Source organism: Syngnathoides biaculeatus, chromosome 8, assembly GCF_019802595.1.
Source record: "Syngnathoides biaculeatus isolate LvHL_M chromosome 8, ASM1980259v1, whole genome shotgun sequence".
In the NCBI taxonomy this organism is placed as follows: Eukaryota; Metazoa; Chordata; class Actinopteri; order Syngnathiformes; family Syngnathidae; genus Syngnathoides; species Syngnathoides biaculeatus.
The window spans coordinates 31209240-31232638 of record NC_084647.1 but is presented as its reverse complement, the minus strand read 5'-3'; the positions used below and the strand labels follow the sequence as shown (position 1 = coordinate 31232638).

Sequence of the window (23399 nt, the reverse complement as noted above, 5' to 3'; positions counted from 1 at the left end):
TCACAAAAGATATATTTCAAATTAAAACAACACTTTTTTTTTAATTCAAGGTTATCCCCAGAGGTCTGTCACACTTTCTAAACCTTCTCTGCATTGCCTTCGTGAACTCCTGACTGAGGAGAGATGAAAGGAAGACACTTAAATTTGTCGTAGGGCAAAGGTAGAGGTGGTGAAGGCTAAACAAGAGGCATATGACATGTACACCAGGTTGGACACGAAAGAAAGCGTAAAGGAGCTCTACAGTTTGGCTAGATAGAGAGATAGAGTTGGGAAGGATGTGCAGCAGGTAATGCCGATTGAGGATAGTGATTGAAATGTGTTTACTGGTGCCAGTAATGTGCTAAATACATGGAAAGGAAGCTGAAACTCGAAATTGAGGGTGTTATGTATAATGTGATTAGCGGTTATGGCCCACAGGTACGATGTTGCCGAGAGTTGAAGGAGAAATTCTGGAAGGAACTAAAAGTAGTGCTAACCATCCCAGACGGAGACAGAGTTGTGTTTGGTGCAGATTGTAATGGATATGTTGGTGAAGGAAACGGGGGCAATGAAAGGGTAAGTACGGCATCTAGGAAAGTAACTTTGAGGGACATATGGTGGTCGACTTTGCAAAAAGGATGGAAATGGTAGTAGTGAACACTTTCGTTTTTCCAGAAGAGGCATGAACATGGGGTGAGCGACAAGAGCTGAGGTAGTGCATGCAGGTGGATTACATTTCGCACAGATGATGTAATCTGAAGGAGGTTACTGACTGTAAGGTAGTGATGGGGGAGAGTGTAGCTCGACACCATAGGATGGTGGTGTGTAGGATTACTCTGGTGGTGGGTAGGAAGATTAAGAAGACAAAGGTAGAGCAGAGAACCATGTGGTGGAACCTGAGAAAGGAATGTTGTGCAGCCTTTTGGAATGAGGTGAGACAGGCTCTCGGTGGAAGGGAGGAGCTCCCGGAAGACTGGACTACTACAGCTGAGGTGATCAGAGAGACAGGCAGGAGACTACTTGGTGTGTCTTCTGGTAGGAAAGGGGAGAAGGAGACTTGGTGGTGGAACACCAAAATACAGGAAGTCATACAAGCAAAGAGGTTTGCGAAGAAGGAAGACTGAGGAGAGACAATAGGAATACATTGAGATGCGACGTAGGGCAAAGGTGGAGGTGGCAAAGGCTAAACAAGAGGCATATGATAACATGTACACCAGGTTGGACACCAAAGAGGAGAAAATGATCTCTCCAGGTTGGCCAGACAGAGGGATAGAGATGGGAAAGATGTGCAGCAGGTAAGGGTGATTAAAGATAGATATGGAAATGTGTTTACTCCTGCCAGCGATGTCCTAAATAGATGAAAAGAATACTTTGACAAGTTGATGAATAAAGAAAATGAGAGAGAAGGAAGGGTAGAACAAGTAAGTCTGATGGACTAGGAAGGGGTAATGATTTGTAAGGGGGAAGTTAGAAAGGCACGACAGAGGATGAAAAATGCAAAAGCAGTTGGTCCTGATGACATACCTGTGGAGGTATGGAAGCAATTTGGAGAGGTGGCTGTGGAGTTTTTGACCTACTGATTCAACAGAATACTAGCGGCGAGAAGATTCCTGAAAAATGGAGGAAAAGTGCTCGTTCCCATTTTTAAGAATTTAGGCGATTTTCAGAGCTCTAGGAACTACAGAGAAATAAAGTTGTTGAGCTGCACAATGAAGTTATGGGAAACAATAGTGGCGGCTACTCTTAGGACAGAAGTAATTATCTGCGAGCAACGGCATTGTTACATGCCTAGAAAGAGTACCACAGATGCATTATTTGCCTGAAGGATGTGAGGGGAAAAGTACAGAGGTCAGAAGGAGCTATATTGTGTGTTTGTGGAGCTAGAAAAAGCCTATGACAGAGTTCCAAGATAGGAACTGTGGTCCTGCATGCGTAAGTCTGGTGTGGTGAGGTGTGCCGAAGGTGTGACAGAAGAATATAAGGTAGAGGTGGGACTGTATCAGGGATCAGCTCTGAGCCTCTTCCTGTTTGTGGTGGTAATGGATAGGCTGACAGATGAGGTTAGACTGGAATCCCCTTGGACCGTGATGTTTGCAGATGACATGATCTGCAGTGAGTGAAGATTATCCAGAGAAATGGTGAGTGTGGTAAGGAAGTGAAGAAACGGGTCCAAGCAGGTTGGCCCATCTGGTGGAAGGTGTCTGGTGTGTTATGTGACAGAAGAGTCTATGATGAGCAAAGTTTATAAAACAGTAAAGCCAGTGTTGAACTCTGACTAGAGCAGATGCGAAAGCAGCACAAATTGGATGTCTTTGCTGGTATTTTTCCAATAGAGTGAATGCATACAGACAGACTTGTCGACTTCCTCCTTCCCCCTTCTGATAAAGGGCAGCAGACAAACTGCTGGCCTTTTCAGATGCGTCTAGATAAAACATGTGGTTGTAATCAGGAATTGCAAGAGCGGCAGCAGTGGAAAGATGCTGTTTCAAGGAAATGAAGGAAGTATCTGCTTCCGTAGTCCAACAAAGAATATTAGATAGTTTCCACATATCCTGGTCATTTACCATCTGTCGGAGCGGGTGAGTGAGTTCAGGCCAACAGAGGCCAAATGAGAGAGCAAAGACCTGGTGGCTTCAAGACAAGAAGTTTCAGATGGAGCTGCCAGCAAGAGGTCCTCCACATTCTGCACCAGGAGAACTCCATTAGGCAATTCAGGCGGAGACAGCAACTGACGAAGACAGTTGTTGAAGAGTCCGGGGAAAGGACAAAACCTTGAGGACGATTGTAGGAGTAACAAACACCATTCCAAGTGAAAGCAAAAAATTGCCTCATTGAGGGATGGAGAGGAATGCAAAAGAAAGCATTAGCCAAGTTAATGCAAGTGAAATGAGTGTGGGCTGATGTAATTTGGGACAGCGTCGAGTGAGGGTTCGGGACTGGCAAAGTGGGAGTTAAAACAGACGGATTAATTCCTTGCAGGTCATGGACCATGCGAAACTTTCCAGTATCTTTCTTTTCAACGGGTAAAATTGGTGTGTTATCAGATTTAGGAATTTCTCATAACACCCCTGCTTTGAGCAGGCCGTCAATTGTGTCCGAAATGCCAACCATCCCAGCCTCTTTTACAGAGTATTGGGGAACATATATTCGTCCTGGTTTCATCAGAAACGCAACAGGTGAGACATTGCAGAGACCAACATCAGTGGGATTCGTGAACCACAGCAACACAGGAAGGGAATCAAGAAGTTGACCAGCAAAGTCGCTGTCGGTTGTTTCACGTCCATGGTGCCTATCCAGAAGCTGGTGCTCCAAAACAGAAGTTGGCAAAAATGTGTTAGACTGAATCCAATAAGCATCAAGGGATGAGGAATAGAGCAATTAAGAGTGAAATGAATATTGCCAATCTGTGGCCTGTGTGGATGTCAGGACAAACAGACCAAGATCCTTCGCTGTGTGCTGAGGCGAAACCATCAAGGAGACATGTGGGTGGCAAGGAGGGATAGAAGGATCCGGAGGATCCGCCATCTTATACCATTCGAGTTGTTCAGGAGTCAAGAACACCGAGAAGGCAACACCTGGTTTGCCCACAAACAAATCACCCATGTTCAATTCCCAATTGTTGTTTTCGATGTCCTGAAATGCCTCGCTATAGATCTCTTCTACTGATCTGTCATAGTACAGAGTGCAATCCATACATTCAGTTACCATATCATAAGATCTGAGATAACAAACCCAAGGTGACCAGAGAGTCCAAAAGTGCTCAGGCTGGAGCCAACCACTGGAGTCAATATCCACTCTTGCCCAATAGATGTCTGCAGTGGCGCATGCCACAGGGCGTTGTTCAACATGCGGAAACTGGGAAGTGGCACCGAAGGCAGAGGCGGCAGAGCAGCAGTACGGATGAGATCTCTGCCCAAAAGGTTGACTGGACAGTTAGGTGCAAACAAAAGAATGCAAAAAAGTCTGTGAAAAAGATTGAACAGTCAGTGGAGTTGTCAATTGCAGGGCAGTTTTTTCACCCTTGAATCCAACAAATGAGATGGTTTTCCTGGTAAGAGAGGTATCAGGTGGCAGGGCTGTGATAGTCGAATGCCAAGCTCCTGTGTCGACTATAAATGATAAAGTTAATCCTCCTACCGTCAGGATCATCAAAGCCTCCTGCAGGCCTTAAACATGTGAATTCAGGGCACCATCATTGCGGAAACTGTCCACCAGAGGGCGGTAGATACTGTTGGTTTGGCACTGAGGGATATCCCTGTTGCTGCTGCGGTCACTGCTGGTGCTGTGTAAGATGTCCTCTCTCTCGGGATTGGTTGTAACCTCGTCGATTGTAGCCACGTGCAGGTTGTTGGCCTCTGCCTCTCCATCCGGACACTTGAGGTCGCTGTCTGCAAGCGCGGGCCCAATGACCAGGCCGTCCACAATTGAAGCACGTCACGGCCACCAGGGGGCGCACCTCAACCTATGAATGAACCTGCTTGATACATCATGCACTCGGAACCGACAGAGGGAGATGAGATCACAGCATGAGTGGCTTCTTCCTGATTGCAACTGCAACATAGCAAGTTGTGTTTCTGTATTTTTGTGTTTGTCTACCTTACATTATTTCTCTTTTGCATATCTCATCAAATGATGTTTAAGATGTGACAACCACCGGTCAACCTCAGCACCAGGAAGGTCTGGATTGGGCTCCATGACCTGCGCCACAGACTTGGGAACACCCTTCAAAATGGCTGCTCGGAACACTTGCAAGTGCAAGCCAGAGGCTGTAGGAGCGTGTCCTGTTTTCAGAGAATAGTCAGTGAGGGCACGGTCAACAAAACCCGCGGCCTCCTCATCTGCTTTAGGAGCAAACACCATATCTGAGATAACACACTCGGGAAGTGGAAACAAAGCGTCCAGTGCTGTAGACAAGGTCAAATAATTTTCTCGTGTAAGAGCCTGATGATCGGGGAGAGAAGAAAAACCTGAATTTTGCATCAGAGTATTCAACTGTGAAAGCAGACATGATTGTGTAAGGAGGACACGGATATCACCTGCTGTTAACATTTGTCCTGTAACCGCTCTCTGTACTGCTTGAAGCCAATTTACACCACCAGACCACATAGGTTGAAGTTTCTGCATCAGCACACTCACATCAGTGGGAGAGAAAGGTTTGTAAAACATAGCAGAGTTACCAGTATCCGGATCAACTTTGGTCAACATGGGAGCCTGTGAGATTTGGGAACGAGTCACAGGCCGATGAGGAGAAGCTGGACCTTCAGAAGATTTCTCGTGGTCTTCAGGACCTCCGGTTTGATCCAGAACAGAGTTGTGGTGGGCACCTGAAAGATTCTGGACATGAGACTTTAATTCTGTTACTTGGTTCAGTAACTGATCAATGCACAACCTGTTTTCCACTTCCCCACTTGAATGGCCTCTACCAGCATAGACAGCAAATTCCTGTTCTCTCTTCCGCTTCAGCGATCTCTCTGTCTTCATGTTCAGTGGTGATTCTCTCAAGTTGATCTCTAATATTTTGTAGAACCTCTTGGTGTCTATTTAATTCCGCCTTGTACATTCCGAGCTGATTCAAACGTGTAAATGGGTCGGCTCTCAAATCTACAACTTTGTCCAATTTTCCTTCTAGTTCTTTAATAGCAGCGGTCACTCCAGCAGCCAGAGTTACTGCAACTGTATTCATGTTTGATGTTTGTTGTGAATGAGTGAGAGACGTTTGATCATCTACATCTACTTCAAGTCGACCGGCAGTTACATTCAACACTGGAGCCTGAAATTTCCTGGTTTCACGGTAACATGGGTCATTTGGAGACAACGCCAAAATATGTTTCTCCTCCAAGTAAGGAGGCGGCGCGGAGGGCACTTTGGGTGTTGAAGGTACCAGACCAACACTCTCTTCCTTGACAGCCAAACGGGACAACTTTAACGCACATCCCATCACCATCATCCTTGCTCTCGCTTTCATTTCCAAAACTTTCTCAGCATTCTCTCTCACCTTTCTACCTTTTGGAGACAACCTGTTAGTTTTTTCTACTTCCAATTTGAGAGCTTCCGCTCTTTTGGCACAAGCTTTTTCTGTTTCCCTCATTAATGTCACCAAACACGCAGTTAAAGACATTGGAGGAAACCATCCATTCTCACAAAATTTCCTCATCCATTCTTTCAACTGTTCTTTCTCATTCTCTCGTTCCTTTTCAGGCAATCATCTAACACACACATCACATGCATTCCTCACATGTTCACTTAGCACCACTTGTTCAGAATGGTTTGGTATTTGCCGCATATCTAACCACTCACTTTCCCTATCAAACCCTCCCTGCATTTTGATTTAAATCGTCTTTTATCAAAAGTGGTCGAACCCCTTTATTTTCTCAGAAGTACTCGATGCCACACAAACAAAAGTACTCAAACCTTAATTTAGCAAAAGCACTTTATTTTTTTATTTTTTCTCAAAAGTACTCTAAAATCTTATTTTATTTGAGAAATTCTAGTTTCTAGGATTCTTGAAAGAACAAAACAACCTCTCCTAAAATAAAATTACAATTGCGCAATTCACTGTTCATCCGGGTAATTCTTCTCAACTTCTGTTCATCCGGGTTATTCTTCTCAATTTTTTATAGTGCACACTTTGTCCTTTGATTTCAAATGAGAAATTCTAGTCTCTAGGATTCTCCGAAAAGAATGAGACAACCTCTCTGTTCAGAAAGTTTTGGACTCGCTTCAACCCAGTGGTCTGTCTGTCTGCCTGTCACGGATTTACAACCTTTTTGTGTCGGCACAACCTCCGATCACAGGGCACTTCTAAACCCTTTTTAGAGTGGTACGCCCACACACGGTTTTTCAACCATTTAGGTGGGACGTGACGGTCTCCCACCAGGGCCTCTAACCCAGGACTATACCATCTACAATTTCCCCACTGTTCAACTAGCCAGAAACTAATTTCACACTGACACAAATTCAAACGTGACACGGACCTCAACACCAGTTAACAAACAGATCACTTTTGGAGGATAAATGTCCTCTCACCTTGTCAATTGTTGGCCTGCCGATGTTCTGTCTGTCAACCAACACCTCAGTCCGAAATCACGTCGGGGTCACCAATTGTTGGAGGACGCTTTTTCCCCCCCGCGTGTTCGTTTAATTTCGGGTAGTGAGAATGTTGGTTATCCAAATACAGGCTGGAGATGAACAGTTTCTTCGAAGCTTTTAACTTACAGAATATTCTGGGCACAAATGAGTGACAGACAATGGCTGTAGCAGATCAGAAGTGTAAAGATAGAGAGGACTTACAGCATTTCCCTACTATCAGCAGGGTCCGCAACACAAACGTATAAAAGGAAAATAAAGAGCATCACAAGAGAACTGCATCATAAAATAAGAGCATTACAAACGATTGTCATCATAATGACTAAGCTAGTAATAACTGGCACATTCCTATGCCCTTGTCTCTCCAGTAAGGTTAACTGATGATTTGGCATGTATGAGCAAAAGATATGCATCAATAAAGACATACACATCAATAATAAGAGATACACTTCACCCGGCATGATGTACAGATAAAAAACCGTGGTACTGAAGAGATAACAAGAAGCAGAGCTGGAGGTGGCAGAAATGAAGATATTAAGCTTCTCTCTTCGAGTGAGCAGGTCGGATAGGTTTAGGAATGTGCTCATTAGAGGGACAGCCGAAGTTGGATCTTTTGGAGACAAGGTTCGAGAGAGCAGACTTTGGTTTGGACATGTCCAAATGCGACAGAGTAAGTATATTTGTAGAAGGGTGTAGAGGATAAGGCTACCAGGCAAAAGAGCAAAAGAAAAACCAAAGAGGTTGGATGTTGTGAGGGAAGACATTAGGCAGTTGGTGTTCGAGAGGAAGTTGCAGCAGATAGACTTAAATGGAAAAAGATGACGTGCTGTGGCGACCCCTAATGGGACAAGCCGAAAGGAAAAGAAGAAGAGTTGGGCACTTCTTGGGGATGGGAATGACTGTGGATTGCTTCCACTTTCAGGTCTGGAAGAGGAGCTGGAATACTTCTCCAGCTACTGATACTTCGGCAAATAAAATGTGACTTATAGTAATTCCTATTCACCAGTACTTAGCAGTATTCTGTGGCAATTTTACACACTGGCGAATCATGTGAGTTAGAAATAAAGAATGCTATTTGGTCACAATTAGCTGTCATTGTGTTAATTTAAATTTGATGTATGTATGGAATCGGGGAAAAGTTCAGAAGAAAATTAAGTTGACAAGTAAAAGAGAAATCTTGGGGTCTGATCATTTTTGAGCATTGAGTGTGTGACGGTAACCTGGTGAAAACATTTTTTTTTTTTTTGTCCTTCTCAGTCACAACTTGCTGGACTCAAAGATCAACACTGTGCTGTCCATGTGCCAGGACACTAACCTTCTGAACCCTGTACATGGCATCGTCCAGAGTGTTGTGTTTCATGAGGAGTCTCCACCACAGTATCAACCCTCCTATTTACAAAGTAAGATTAATGGTTGGCTTAATTTTGGTTTTACTAGCTTCATGTGTTCATCTCTGCTATTCGTTATGAAGTGGCATTGTTCAAAATATGTAGTGAGGAGAATACAAAGTACAGTAACCCTTGTTTGTCACAGTAGTTAGGTTCTGGACCACCGCACAGTAAATGCCATCGTATCGGCCATATTTTTTTAGTATTATTTATACAAATTTTAAAACTGTATGAACACACAAACTCTTAATCTTCACCACACTCCTATTGAAGTTTTCTATAGTCTCAAAAACTTTCTATAGTCTAAAACACATTTTAAACTTAGAGTAATGTATAGTAGTGCTGTACACTATGTATTTTATTCCTTTTTAATGACTTCCATGACTTACTCCCATACATAGCTGATCTCTTTTCATTGAACAGGCTTTGGCTTTAATGGACTATGGAGATTTGCTGGACCTTTCTCAAAGGTAAGGAGGAATCTTGTGATACTGTATTTTGACTTAAACTAACATTTACTACAATTGGTTTTGCTTGCTTTATCAAAGCAAATTAATTACCGAGGATGCATTTAAAACTTTGAGGGGCACATACATTAAATCTGGAAAAACCTGTTATAATAATTGAAACTATTTTGATTTTTAAGATCTTAAAGGGGAACTATACCCAAAATATTTTATGCATGATTTTGTTATACATGCCCCGACTTGTCTCAATAAAATATTCTGAATAAATTTGCGTTTGTGGAATAAGAATTGAACAGATTGATTTTTCGTTTTGTATCCATCTTGGGGGCTGCCATGTTGGACGATAATGCCCTCTCCTCAGAAAACATTTTACAACTGTTCTTGCCCTTGCATTGCAAACGACATAATGGTTTGGATCTAAAATTGCTAAGATTTTGTTCAAACCAACAAGTCATGAACCCGTAGTCATACTCGTTATTGCACCATCCACAGGGAGTCGGCTAACTGTTTTCCGAGCTTGGTCTCGTGACGTGCATGAGAGCAGTTGTGATGTATTCTTGAAAATTAGGAGTGTGGTTCCCCTTCAACTTGATCATAGGAGTGATAAACTGATGAAAAGGCTTCCTGAACAGGATGGACTGACCAATCCTTAATCCCATTAACAAAGTGCTCTGCTCTCATGCATCTCCACCACACAGCAAACTCAAATTCCAGACTATGCCGAGCTGATCGTCAAGTTCTTAGAGGCATTGATTGACAGCTACTTGCCTGCAGCTGAGGAAGAGCGAGGGGAGGAACAACTCCGAACACCCACTTCCCCTTATCCCCCCACCAGCCAGAGCCAGCTCAGTATCACTGCCAACCTCAACTTGTCTAACTCCATGACCTCACTGGCCACCTCGCAGCACTCACCAGGTATACGCGTGCTTATGCTATTTTTCAAACATGGATCTGCTTTACAGTTAAACATTAGGAGCATGAAGAACAGAGACACCAAGTGTCAGACAGCTGGATTTAATCAAATGCACTGTTTTTTTTTTGTTTTTTTTTATCCAAGGCACACTTTATTTCATTCAAAAATTCCCACAGCACATCACCAGCAGAAAGTCTATAGCTGAATCTCTGTTGCCTATATTCCTATACACAATATACAGTCATTCTCACCAAAGCATAATGAATAAAAATCAAACAAACAAAACACATTTAATAATCAGATTTTACTCACTCAATATCACCTGGGCCTATTTGGATGAACATAGAGCTGATATTTTGGGAGAAATCGTTGAAAGACATCTTTCTCAACAGGTCTCAGTATCTCTCTGGTTTGACTTTTTAAAGCAGTCAGGCTTTAAAATCTCACCTCACAGAGATATGATGTGGAAAATGGGAGCAATGACAAAATAGCTTTGTTTGAAAGAACGTGGTACTCCTTGGTAGTAGCCAACCAAAAACTGCAAAGGTATATCTGCAAAAGCTTAGCTTTAAACTACAATCTTGTCTTAGTTCAGTTAGTTACTCCTGTTCCTGTAAAGTCACATCCTTTCCACCAACCTATGATAAACTGTACGGGTCCCTCATCCAGTTGAGGGACTGAATGGAGGCTGAAGAAAAATAAAATGGCATGTTCTCAAGTGTTTTTAAATGTGACACTATTATTTGTGTTGACATTTTGCCATTGTTTGGAGAGTATGAACATTTCAAGATTACCATTTTCCACGATGTTTCAAGAGTTGCACCTTTGAATGGAATCCATTTATTTTATCTGTACTTATAGGCAGGTTTTCATTCCAGGCTTGCATACTGTACATGTGTTCAGTTCATTCAGATGATGAAAAATGTCAGCCAGGTTTGCCACGTTTTCACACCACTCATCAGTTGCATCCATCCATCCATCTTCTTAGCCGCTCATCCTCACAAGGGTTGTGTGGATTGCTGGAGCCTATCCTAGCTGTCAATGGGCAGGAGGCGGGGTGCACCCTGAACTCATTGCCAGCCAATTGCACGGCACATCGAGACGAACAGCCGTACTCACAATCACACCTGGGGCAATTTAGAGTGTCCAGTGAATGCTTGTTTTTGAGATGTGGGAGGAAAACAGAGTGCCCAGAGAAAACCTATGCAGACATGGGGTGAACATGCAAACTCCACCCAGGCGGGTCTGGGATTGAACCCGGACCCTCAGTACCTTGCCACAGTACAACCACCACCAGACCTCCGTATGAAACAAAGCCTATATGTTCCGCGCGCATTTCCTCACATAAAATGCGACTTTTCACGGATCGTGATTTTACAACGTTCACCATGCACACAGCATCATCCAACACAGGAACTAGGTCTGCTGTTAAGGTTTGGGCTACGAGGACCTCACAGTGTAAAAAACAGAGTGTAACGATCACATCGGGGTCTGTTTCTTTCACTCTGCTTACAACGCCTTGGGTGCGTCCGACCATGGCTGCCGTTCCATCAGTGCAGACACCTGTACAGTTTTCCCATTCATTTAAGTCCACTTTGTTCAAGATATTCAGACGGGATCCAAAATATTTCCTCTACTGTTTTTTGTTGCAAAAAAGTTTTCTCTCATTGCATATTCATCCACAAACCGCACATTGGCCATGAGTTGGGCGTGTCCACTAATATCATTGGACTCGTCAAGTTGTAATAGAAACTTACTACTGATAGGGACCTTTTCTAAAACTAAACTTTGGATGTTTGCAGACATGTCACAAATACGTATGGAAATGGCATTAAATGAAAGAGGGACTTTGGCTATTTCTTAAGATGCTTTAGGTCCAAGCATCTAATCTACAAAAGCTTTACAGACTGGAAGTATTAAGGTCTCTGCCACAGTGTTTGACTTGTTTAATTTGGCTACATGTTCAGTAACGTGATAGCTAGCTTGAAGGGCTTTCTCGTTTATTTTGTTGTTTTTTTTCTCATCAACATTGTCTGTTCCTCCATGTGTGCATGACGGCGGACAAAATACTTTGCATTCTTGTTCTGAAGTGAAGGGTGTTTCGTTTGTTGATTTCCATTAAGCTTACTTGGACTGTTGGATAGCTTTTCACTACACACCAAGCACAACAAAGTCATAATCGTTGGATCCCTGGTGAGAGTAAATCCAAATGAAAGATAGCTTTTGCTATATTCCCTCACCCCACAGATTTTCTGCAAGCAAAACAGTCTTTGGTTTCTTTTGACCTCCGCTCATACTTGAATCCAATTCTTACTGAGCATCTTTCATTTTCAAAAACCTCGCCATCACTGTCACTGGATAGCTTCGTTAGCAACAATTCCCCTGTCACCAACACATGTCGCATCACTAATCAAAGCAATTAGCTACCTGTTGCCATCTACTGATACAGAAGTGTGTTACAAGATTACTCTTCCCACCATTGGACAGCATGGACATTAGCTGGAGATTCATTTTCACCAATTAGGTGAAATTGGATGATTTCCCACAGCACACCAGGCACTACGCCATTGTAGTGTGCCCCGGCACAGTGGTTGAAAAACACTCATTTAATGAATATGTGAAAAAGTAGTTTCCTCCTCCGTGAGTTATGATTTTTTGATTTTACTTTTTTCTTTGGGGGGGGGGGTTATCAACTCTGTAAAGATATACTATCAAGACCAAAAACAGATCAAGAATGAAAATCTCCTCTGAAATGCTAGAACCACAACACATCCCTTCCAACTCCCTGTTGGTGCAGTATCAAAAAAAAGGCCCAGGCCATCACACTGCCACATCCTTCACTGTTGTCATGATGCTCTTTTTATCAAGTGCTGCTATTTTTACCCCACATGTATCAGGCTCCACAACTCTGAAAAAGTTCAACCCTTGTGGATTCTTTTGTGACCGTCATCATTGCACTCTTTGAGTACTGTAATTTCTCATTGGTGTGCATTTTTTCCCCCAAAAACTCTCAAGTTTACATCAGGTATAGGGACAAATGGAAAAAAAAAACTTCCGTATTTTACAAACATGCCACCAATGACGTAGAATTAGAAACTAGTCTGCACTCTCTCCATCCATTATGGACGCCGCCATGATGACTAGGCTCTGACTTCTGCTCAGGCCAAAAAGCATGGTAAACACACATTGTTATGGAAAACGATGTGTTAAATCTAAATACTTGGGATGTTTTGGATCCCAAGAAAAATGAATATAATTTAAACATTTGCAGCATTCCCAGGAAGATTTAGAAGATATATTGACGCATACATATGTAATAGGAGGAACAGACCTTAATAATCTTCCCCATGCCAAACATGTCAACTGCCACGCCCGCCTCTCGTCTTCGTATAGCAGGCATTTCAATGGATATATTCCATAAATTACAAGTAAATTTTCAGACACTTTTTGTACAAGAGGATGAGCAATCTCGGAAATGTTATCAATAAATTCCACCGTGGTCGGGAGACGCAGGGGAGACGTCTTCTCCTGGGTCGAGGCGAGGTTGACCTCTCTCCTAACTCCCTTCTTGCGTCTCACCTTCGAAGCTCAATGTCGGTAATAGTAATAACACGGAGCATCAATTCACTGTTATAGTCACTTTATTCGCTCTTAGCACACAACATGCTTGCGCAGTCCGTCTCACCTACACATCAACGCACATGCCAACCCGCACCAAGCCCGCCATCATAACACTCGCAACAACACATATTCACTTGATACCCTTTGATAGACATTATTCTCTATGAACTTGAAATGTAATCTTTAGTGTATACTTCTACTCATTTATATACTAATTGAAATACGGTTGTAACATTTTTATTCAACATTATACAACCTGCGATATATAATAATTGTGCTAAACTGATTCTCAATGACTGATATATGCTTGTGACACTGAAATATCAGTGACTGTGATACAAAAATAATTGATGCTGTGGTATACGCCTGTGATACTGAAACATATTATCCGTAAGTGAAGCCTCTTATACTCCTTGATCTAAATACTCCAAACACACTAATCTGCACTGTATGATACAGTATATTTTCCACATTCATAATTATAATTATTATGAAGGTTAAAGTGAAACACGCCGGTGAAAAGTTAATTCTTTGCAACCACCTGCATGATTTTGACAGCCAACAGCACAACAAGAATTAACGATATTCAAACCAAAAAAGCTAAACCTACCGTATTCCAATTAAATTAAATCCTATTATGTTTCACAATGTACAATTGTAGGGTTGTCAAAGGATGTCAAGTTTCACATGAAATAGTACCCAAAACTATATTTTGCCCTGACTGGAAGATGAAGCCTAATTACTACATGAAAGGGGTCTGTGCGCAGTCTAGTTTTTATTCTACGTCATTGTATGCCACCATGTAGTAGTTGTGGAAAAAGTGGTCTAATTCCAATTGGTCCATTTTTTTTAACTGATTTGACCAAACGCTTCGCGCACTTAAGTACTTGCCTCTATCTAGGTATTAAGTAGATTAGACAATGATCAGAGGAGCCAAAGAGAGCGTGGGGGATTGCATGATATGTGTGTTTAATTGTGGTATAGCTGTTTTCTAATGTGTTATATTCCCTTGTGTGATATTTTAGGTGGTGCTTATATTTAGGGAGTTCATGGTTAAGCTTAGCTGTGTTAAAATCTCCTAGGATACTGATCGGTGAGTCTGGGTGTTTTTCTCAATTTCGTTTACCTCCTCGACGAGCGTTAGCAGTGCTGCGTTCAAGCTAGCTTGGGGTGGAAAGTAAAGAATGACAAGAATGAAAAAGGCAAATTCACACAGTGAGTAAAACACCTACTGTCTTCATGTCCTCCCTCACAACATCCATCAACCTTTTCTTTGGTCTTCCTCTTGCTCTTTTGCCTGGTAGCTCCATCCTCATTACCCTTCTACCAATATACTCACTCTCTCGTCTCTGAACATGTCCAAACCATGGAAGTCTGCTCTCTCTCACCTTGTCTCCAAAACATCCAACATTGGCTGTCCCTCTGATGAGCTCATTTCTAATCCTATCCAACCTGTTCACGCCAAGTGAGAACTTGAATCTTAATTTTGGCTACCTCCAGTTCTGCTTCATGTTTCTTCTTCAGAGCCACTGTCTCTAGTCCGTACATCATGGCCGGCCTCACCACTGTTTTAGAAAGTTTGCCCTTCATCCTAGCGGAGACACTTCTGTCACACAGAACACCAGACACATTCCACCAACTGTTCCATCCCGCTTGGACCCGTTTCTTCGCTTCCATACCACACTCACCATCGGTCTGTATTGTTGACCCCAAGTATTTGAAGTTATCCACCCTCGCGATCTCTTCTCCCTGGAGCTTCACTCTTCCTCCTCCGCCCTCTCATTCACGCACATACACTGAAGAAAATTAGTATTTGAACACCCTGCGATATTGAAAGTTCTCCCACTTTGAAACCATAATGGGGTCTGAAATTTTTATCGTAGTGCATGTCCACTGTGAGAGAATCTAAAAATAAAAATCCAGAAATCACAATGTATGATTTCGTAACGATTTATTTGTGTGATACAGCTGCAAATAAGTATTTGATCAACCATCTATCAGCTAGAATTCTGACCCTCAAAGACCTGTTAGTCCGCCTTTAAAAGTCCACCTCCACTCCATGTATTATCCTGAATCAGATGCACCTGTGTGAAGTCATTAGCTGGATAAAGACACCTGTTCACCCCATACAATCTGTAAGGCTCAAACTTGTAATGTGGGCAAGACCAAAGAGCTGTCCAAAGACACCAGAGACAAAATTGTACAGCTCCACACGGCTGGAAAGCGCGACGGAGAAATTGCAAGGCAGCTTGGTGAAAAAAGGTCCACTGTTGGAGCAGTCATTAGAAAATGGAAGAAGCTAAACATGACTGTCAATCTCAATCAGAGTGGAGCCCCATAGAAGATATCGTCTCGTGGGGTCTCAATGACCCGTACGAAGGTGAGGAATCATGCCAGGACTACATGACAGCACTTGGTCAATGACCTGAAAAGAGCTGGGACCACAATTTCCAAGGTGACTGTTGGTAATACCCGAAGACATCATGGTTTGAAATCATGCTTGGCACGGAAGGTTCCCCTGCTTAAACCAGCACGTCAGGGTCCGTCTTAAGTTTGCCAATGACCATTTGGATGATACAGAGGAGTCATGGGACAAAGTTTTGTGGTCAGATGAGACCAAAATGGAACTTTTTGGTCATAATTCCACTAACCGTGAAGCATGGGGGTGGTAGCATCATGCTTTAAGGGTGTTTTTCTGCACATGGGCCAGGACGACTGCACTTTCAACATGACAATGACCCGAAGCACACAGCCAGGAAAACCAAGGAGTGGCTCCATAAGAAGCATATCAAGGTTCTGGCATGGCCGAGCCAGTCTCCAGACCTAAACCCAATAGAAAATCTTTGAAGGGAGCTGAAACTCCGTGTTTCTCGCATAGCCACTTCCTGGTCAGTCACGCTTGCCTCTTCTACTCTACCTTCTCTCCCATTTTCTTCATTCATTAACTTCTTAAAATACTCTTTCCATCAGCTTACCACACTAATGGCACCAGTCAACATATTTAAATCGTTATCCTTAATCACCTTTACTTGCTGCACATCCTTCCCATCTCTATCCCTCTGTCTGGCCAACCTGTAGAGTATCTAACCTGGTGTACATGTCGTCATATGCCTCTTGTTTCGCCTTCGCCACCCTCTACCTTTGCATTACGACGCATCTTAATGTATTCCTTTCGCCTCTCCTGTCTCACTTTTTTTTTTATTAATCTCTTTCCTTGGATGACTTCCTGTACTTTTGGGTTCCACCACCAAGTCTTCTCCTCTTTCCTACCAGAAGACACCCCAAGTACTCTCCTGCCTGCCTCTCTGAATACCTTGGCAGTAGTATTCCAGTCTTTTGGAAGCTCTTCCTGTCCATCTAGAGCCTGTCTCACCTCTTTCCAAAAGGCCACACAACATTGTTCCTTTCTCAACTTCCACCACCTGATTCTCTCCTCTACCTTCGTCTTCTGGGTCTTCCTACCCACTACCAGAGTCATCCTACACACCACTATCCTATGCTTTTAACCTGCACTCTGCCCCAACACTACCTTAGTCGGTAACCTCCTTCAGATTACACCATCTGAACAAAATATAATCCATCTGCATGCTTCAACCTCCACTCTTGTAGCTCACTCCGTGTTCCTGTCTCTTCTGGAAATAAGTGTTCACCACTGCCTATTCCATCCTTTTAGCAAAGTCCACCACCATCTAACCCTCAAAGTTCCTTTGCTGAATGCTGTACTTCCCCATCACTTTCTTCATCGTCCCTGTTTCCTTCATCAACATGTCCATTGAAATCTGCACCAATCACAACTCTCTCTGTCTGGGATGCTCAGGACTACTTTGTCTAGTTCCTTCCAGAATTTCTCTTTCAACTCAAGGTCACATCCTACCTGTGGGGCATAGTTGCTCATCACATTATACATCAATCCATCCATTTTCTTCGCCGTTTATCTTCACAAGGGTCACAGTGAGTGCTGGAGCCTATCCCAGCTGTCAATGGGCAGGAGGCGGGGTACACCCTGAACTGGTTGCCAGCCAATCACAGGACACATTGAGGAAAAACAGCCGCACTCACAATCACACCTAGGGGCAATTTAGAGTGTCCAATTAACGTTGTATGTTTTTGGAATGTGGGAGGAAACCGGAGTGCCCGGAGGAAACCCACACAGGCACCGGGAGAACATGCAAACTCCACACAAGCGGGTCCGGTATTGAACCTGGGACCTAAGAACTGTGAGGCCAGCGCTGATTTGACTTAAGACAATGAGACAAAAAATTAAATGTGTATTTTTTGCACACTGTATGAATGTGTAGAAGCATTTTCCAGAATTTAGTTTAACTTTAAGGGTGCATTTTTTACATTGGTGGATGTTATACACTCGAAATTACAGTAATTTTGGTTGGCCTCGCAGTCTCAGAAAGGTTCACATCCCAGTTTTCCCCATTTGCAAATTATTTGATTCCTAAAGCCCTTTGTCATCATTTCCAGAGTGATTCATTTCCATCACTTTTGTTTTTCATTTCTTTGGATTCCAACATGGTTTTTTTTAATGCTTTTGGAGCCTACTTAATATCTGACAGGTACTATTTAAGTGATTTATTGATTGTACAAAAGTGGTAGTAATTTAGGCTTGGGTGTGGTCAATTTTAACTTAGCTGTTAGTAAAAAAAAAAAAAAAAAAATCTAAATCAGGATTTAAAAGTTTAAAATTTAAAATGGGGCATTTTTAGAAAACACTTGAAACTCACCATGATGTAATAGTTGATCAGTTTGACCTACACTGCATCTTAATATTTTACTAAATATGACTTTACTCATTTCCTGTCAAGCAAAAGTACTGATTAATTTAATCTCTCCCTGCATCCTTCTCTAGGCGTGGATAAGGAGAATGTCCAGTTGTCCCCCAGCTCTGCTCTGTCCAGTGGCTGTCGCACTCGACATGGCTCTGCCAGCCAGGTCCAGAAGCAACGCAGCTCCGGCAGCTTCAAGAGAACCAGCATCAAAAAGATCGTGTGATCGGTCCTGGAAACCGTCCATTTCCCCCCCCTCCCAACCTCCGACCCATCTGCCAGATCTGGCCTGCATAACACTTTTTATGACAACTTTTTACTGTTGAAAATCCTCCTCCTTCGTCATAATTTCTTTTGAAGGATAGGTCAGGTAATATTGGCTCAACTATTGTGCTGCTTCAGATTATTTTTTACAATTGAAGACAGAATGTGGTGAAAAGAGAAGCTCATCTTATTAGCAGTTTGAGTCTATAAGATCCCATGCGAAAAACAATGGCAATTATGTGAATCCAGTTGGACCATAAAAAGGCAAACTGGGACGTTTCTTGCCTGCCCAAAAGTGTGTCTTTTGGCCTCCCATCAATGAAACGGCGACATGGATCGAAAGGATTTTGTAATACAGGACTTTTTAAGACGCCAAAGTCATGTACATGTTTTTCAGAGACTAAAACATCTAGACCTGATATTAAGAAAGATGTTGGCGTTTTCTCCATGGTGTGCCTTTGTCACGATTTTCAGTGTACAATTTGTAAATGTGAGACCTTAATGTGGGCAAAGAACAGGTACTAAACACGGAGGTATATTGTTGCCATCACAACTTCCCTCTAGTGATCGTCAGATATACAATCATCCATATACCCTGTTGCCTGAAAGTATTTAATCCTGTACACCTAGGTAGTGCTACACAAATACTGTTCACGGGGAACACAACTTTGTATATATCTCTGAGCTAAGTGTTCATCTTGCCTGTGTTTTTGTGTGTGATCTGTTTTGGGGGGTTTTTTTCAGCATTGCACACTTGATTTGTTTACACAGTGACAAAGAAAAACGTTTTTGGCAATAACTTCTTATTGGTACTATCCTAGGATTGCAATTGGAATTCTCCACAAATGCCAGCATTCAAACCAACTTGTCAGTATAAAAATGCTTTAAATTCTTCAATTTCTTTCTCGTTCCCTTGGAATTATGGTAAATTTGTGAAGTCGAGCTTGCAATGGTCGTAATGTTAAATATCTCACTAGACAACTATGTGAACTCCATCCTTTCTCATTTTAAAAAGTAAGAGCATCTTGTCCTTTGTTCACATGCCTGTGAATATTATTGATCCCAGTCATTTCATTGTCATGTCATTAAATCAGTTGCAACTGGATTGTTTCTCCTCTGATCCACGCAGGCATCATGGGTTCATGCAACAAGGATGAGGGGGAACACTAGTCAGTATTTGTAAACAAAACTACTTGTGCTCCAACTTAGATGAAATGCAAAATACAAAAATGGGCGGGATAAACCAGTTTCACTTCACAGGATTCCATCCATCCTTTTTCTGTAGGGCTTATCCTTCCTAGGGTAGCGGACGTGCTGGAGCCTAGCCTAGCTAACTTCGGGCGAGAGGCAGGGTACAATCTGAACTGGTCGCCAGAAAATTGCAGGACACACAGAAACAGACATCCATTTCCACTCACATTCACACCTACTGCCAGTTTAGTCTTCAATTAACCTATATTTCATGTTTTTGGGATATGAGAGGGGACCGGAGGACCCAGAGAAAACCCTTATAGGCACGGGGAGAACATTTAAACTCCCCACAGGCAAGGTATTATTTGATCCTAAGTCCTCAGAACTGTGAGGCAGATGTGGGAATCAGCCACCACGGTTCCAGCTTTGCCAGTTGTTTGGTGGAAACGCCCTCATTTACAGTCAATTGAGTTGTAAGGTGGATGGAACGAGGGTAAAACTGAGAAACCTTTTATCTTCTTAGACAAACTGTGCACATGCAATCAATTCAATGCCCTAAGAAAGTCTTGGGTTAACATAATTCAAAGTGGTGTGTGAATTAAAATTATTTTATTTTGTAGAGAAAATGTATGATAAGTTTCTCTTCATGACCCAAAATGAACAAACAATGGTACAGTCATTTTTTTTTCTCCTCACTATAACTTTGAACACATGGATCTCATTTACTTACAGCTCCCCCCAAAAAGTTGTCAAATTCTGGATTGGTCCTGAATTGGGGGAAAAAAAGCCTGGAAACTTTTGAAAACATGGTTTTGTTTGAGCCATACATAATCAGATTGTTACCAGTTTTAGCTTTGTATGAATGGAAATGGAAAAGATGTCTGCAACCTCTTAACCGAGTGGTTAACTTGCACTAATTTAAAAATGCTCATCTGTTTGTAATGAAAACCTAAAAATGTGGCATGTTTTTGTTATGCAAAATTTGTCAGTAATGTACTATGCGGTATGTGTAACAGCTGTAAATACTTTGTGTACAATTTGAGATGGTATATTTACTACACTGTATATACGTGATATTGTATCATTTTGTTTTTGTAAAGCAGTTAGGTTCTGTATAATATACAAATTGAGCTATTCCATTGTTAGTAATAAAATGTTTTCCTCTCCATAGATTGATCTTTTGAATTTCCATTTCACTCATAAGTTAGCAGAGCTGGGTAGTAACCCACTACATTTGTTCAGTCACATTTGCTCAATATTTTTGATAAACTGTACTTGTCAGAGTACTTTAAATGCATTGTAGAGTATTTATGTGAAGAATCAATATTTTTACAATGGTGTATGCTGTGCACTACTTTCATTAATCCTTTCAAGTGTGAGCACATCTATTTTTTGACCCCATCTTTGACTTCCGTATAGGGCCCCCATTCTGTCAATCTAACGTAAACACTGTCATATGACTCCAATTCACCAATCATATGACACAACTGAGTTACATGACTGAAAACATACCAAATTTATTGTTTCCTCCTTCAGTTAATGATACATGCATGAGGTTCACATTCACCAAAGGACTAATTATAATCGATTCAATACACAAACACACACATCATATATGCTAAACTAGGAAAGGCGGGGAGATTATTGGGGAAAAAAAGTGCACCTGAATTATCACTTACCTACCTCCTTCTCAACAAGCTCTCGGACACCCGACTTTGGTAGTGACTTGGGACAATGCAGGCAGTGAGTTCAGGTACCATACGTCCTTCACTGTCCCCTTACATCCAGCTAGGCTCTTGCCGTCTGCATTCCACCACGGTGGACAGTGAATTTCCAAGAGTTACTGGGGAAAAACAGTCCGGGGAAGACTTTCTGATGCTTAGCAAGTCATCTCTTGCATACTTAAGTCCAGAGGTGAACAAAAACACAAAACCTTAAACAATACTAGAACTTCAATATGCTTTCCTGCGTTCACGAGAACCGCACGACAGGAGCCAAAGACCCGCATGTGGCACAAGAGCTGCACGTTGGCCACCCCTGCTCGCATTTAGAGCAGTTCAAATACCTAACAGAGGCACAGTCCAGTGGAATGACCATTGTGCAAAGGTTGTCAAGACTTCAGAATCAGCTTTATTAGCCAAGTGTGTAAATAAACACAAGGAATTTTTCTTGGGCAGTCAGTACTACCCTGGTACGACATTCAGAACAAAGAACAAGAGACATTTCTGTTGACAGGAACTGTTCCTTACAAGAGCCCTACAAGATGTAAACTCTTCATTTAGAACAGGTAAGAGGTAAGTGTTTTAACATCCCACATTGTGTTAAATTTGTCCGTAGTGCCTTTACCCATTCGTGGTTCCCATTATAGACCAGTGCAATGACAATTGTGCAAAGGGAGTAGTTTAAAGTGACAAATCGTACGATAGTCCCCAAAATATACATTATTACTAATACTGATTGGACCAGCAGGATGTGAGTGAATGTCCTAACAATGGCACAAGGCAGAAAAATAGTAGGTTCGCTGATCAAGAATTTAATGACTTAATTGCCAGAGGGAAAAAAAATGTTCGAATGCCTGCTAATTTTGACTTTCATTTATTTGTAGCGCTTTCCTGACGGAAGGAGCTGAAAGAGCTGGTGGCCAGGATGTGGAGGATCCGAAAGGATCCTGCCTGCTCTGGACCAAGTTTGCGTTGCATGGAAGTCCTCAATAGTAGGTAAAGTGGAGCCGTTCAGTGGTTTTGATTGTCCGTTGCAGTCGGAGTTTGTCCTTTTTTATGACGGCCCCAAACCAGACTTTGATGGAGGTACTCAGTACTAATTGGATGAGCGCTGTGTAGAACTGTCCCCGCAGTCCATGCTTCCTCAGAATACGCAAGAAGTACATCTTTTGCTGGGCTTTTTTGAGGATGGAGTTGTTTGTCTCCCACTTCAGGTCCTCTGAGGCTGTAATTCCCAAGAACTTGTAGGTCTCAACGGTTGGCACAAGACAGTTGGACAGCATCACAGTCAACTGTGGAGAAAGATGTCTCCTGAAGTCCACAATCAATTCCACAGTCTTTAGAGTGTTCAATGCCAGGTTGTGTTAACTACACCAAAGCTCCAGTCTCGCCACTTCCTGTCGATACGCAGACTCGTCGCCGTCTTTGATTAGGCTGATAACCATAGTTTCGTCTTCGAACTTCAGGAGTTTGAGAGTTGATGTCACAAGGTGCATTCATTCGTGTAAAGCTAGAAGAGCAGAGGGGAGAGGACACAACCTTGGGGTGCTCCGAAGCTAGTAGTGTGCGTGGATGAGGTGGTGTCCCCACCGTCATCTGCTGTGTCCTGCCCATCAGGAAGTTGTAGTTCCACATGGAAATGGCAGACTGGAGAAGTTTGGAGGAGAGGAATTCAAGGATGATGGTGTTAAACGCAGAGCTGAAGTCCACGAACAAGATTCTAGCATAAGTACCCTCGCTGTCAAGCTGTTCATGAATGAAGTGCAGACCTGTTAGCTCAATAGGCAAACAGCAGTGGATCCAGCTAGGGACCTGTGACGCTCTTAAGGTGGTCCAGCACAAGGTGTTCAGAGGACTTCATGACCACAGATGTCAAAGCAACAAGCCTGTAGTCATTAAGACCTGAGACTGCTGCTTTTTTGGAGACCGGTATAATGGTGGAACGTTTGAAGCAGGTTGGTACTTCACAGTTGTAGAGACCTGTTGAAGATTTT

General features: G+C 42.5%; 1 protein-coding gene across 4 annotated transcripts in view; it reads left to right on the top strand.

Annotated features, from left to right (window-relative positions):
• nf1a (neurofibromin 1a) overlaps window positions 1-20846 on the top strand; it is a 261091-nt gene extending 240245 nt beyond the window's left edge. For all 4 annotated transcript variants that reach the window (XM_061826400.1, XM_061826398.1, XM_061826399.1 and 1 more), the window contains 4 exons: window positions 8323-8465; window positions 8877-8923; window positions 9619-9835; window positions 18313-20846. In XM_061826400.1, coding sequence (XP_061682384.1) covers window positions 8323-8465; window positions 8877-8923; window positions 9619-9835; window positions 18313-18455 — 550 coding nt within the window. In that variant the 3' untranslated portion in view covers window positions 18456-20846. The remainder of the gene's footprint in view (window positions 1-8322; window positions 8466-8876; window positions 8924-9618; window positions 9836-18312) is intronic.
• The last annotated feature ends 2553 nt before the right edge of the window (window positions 20847-23399 follow it).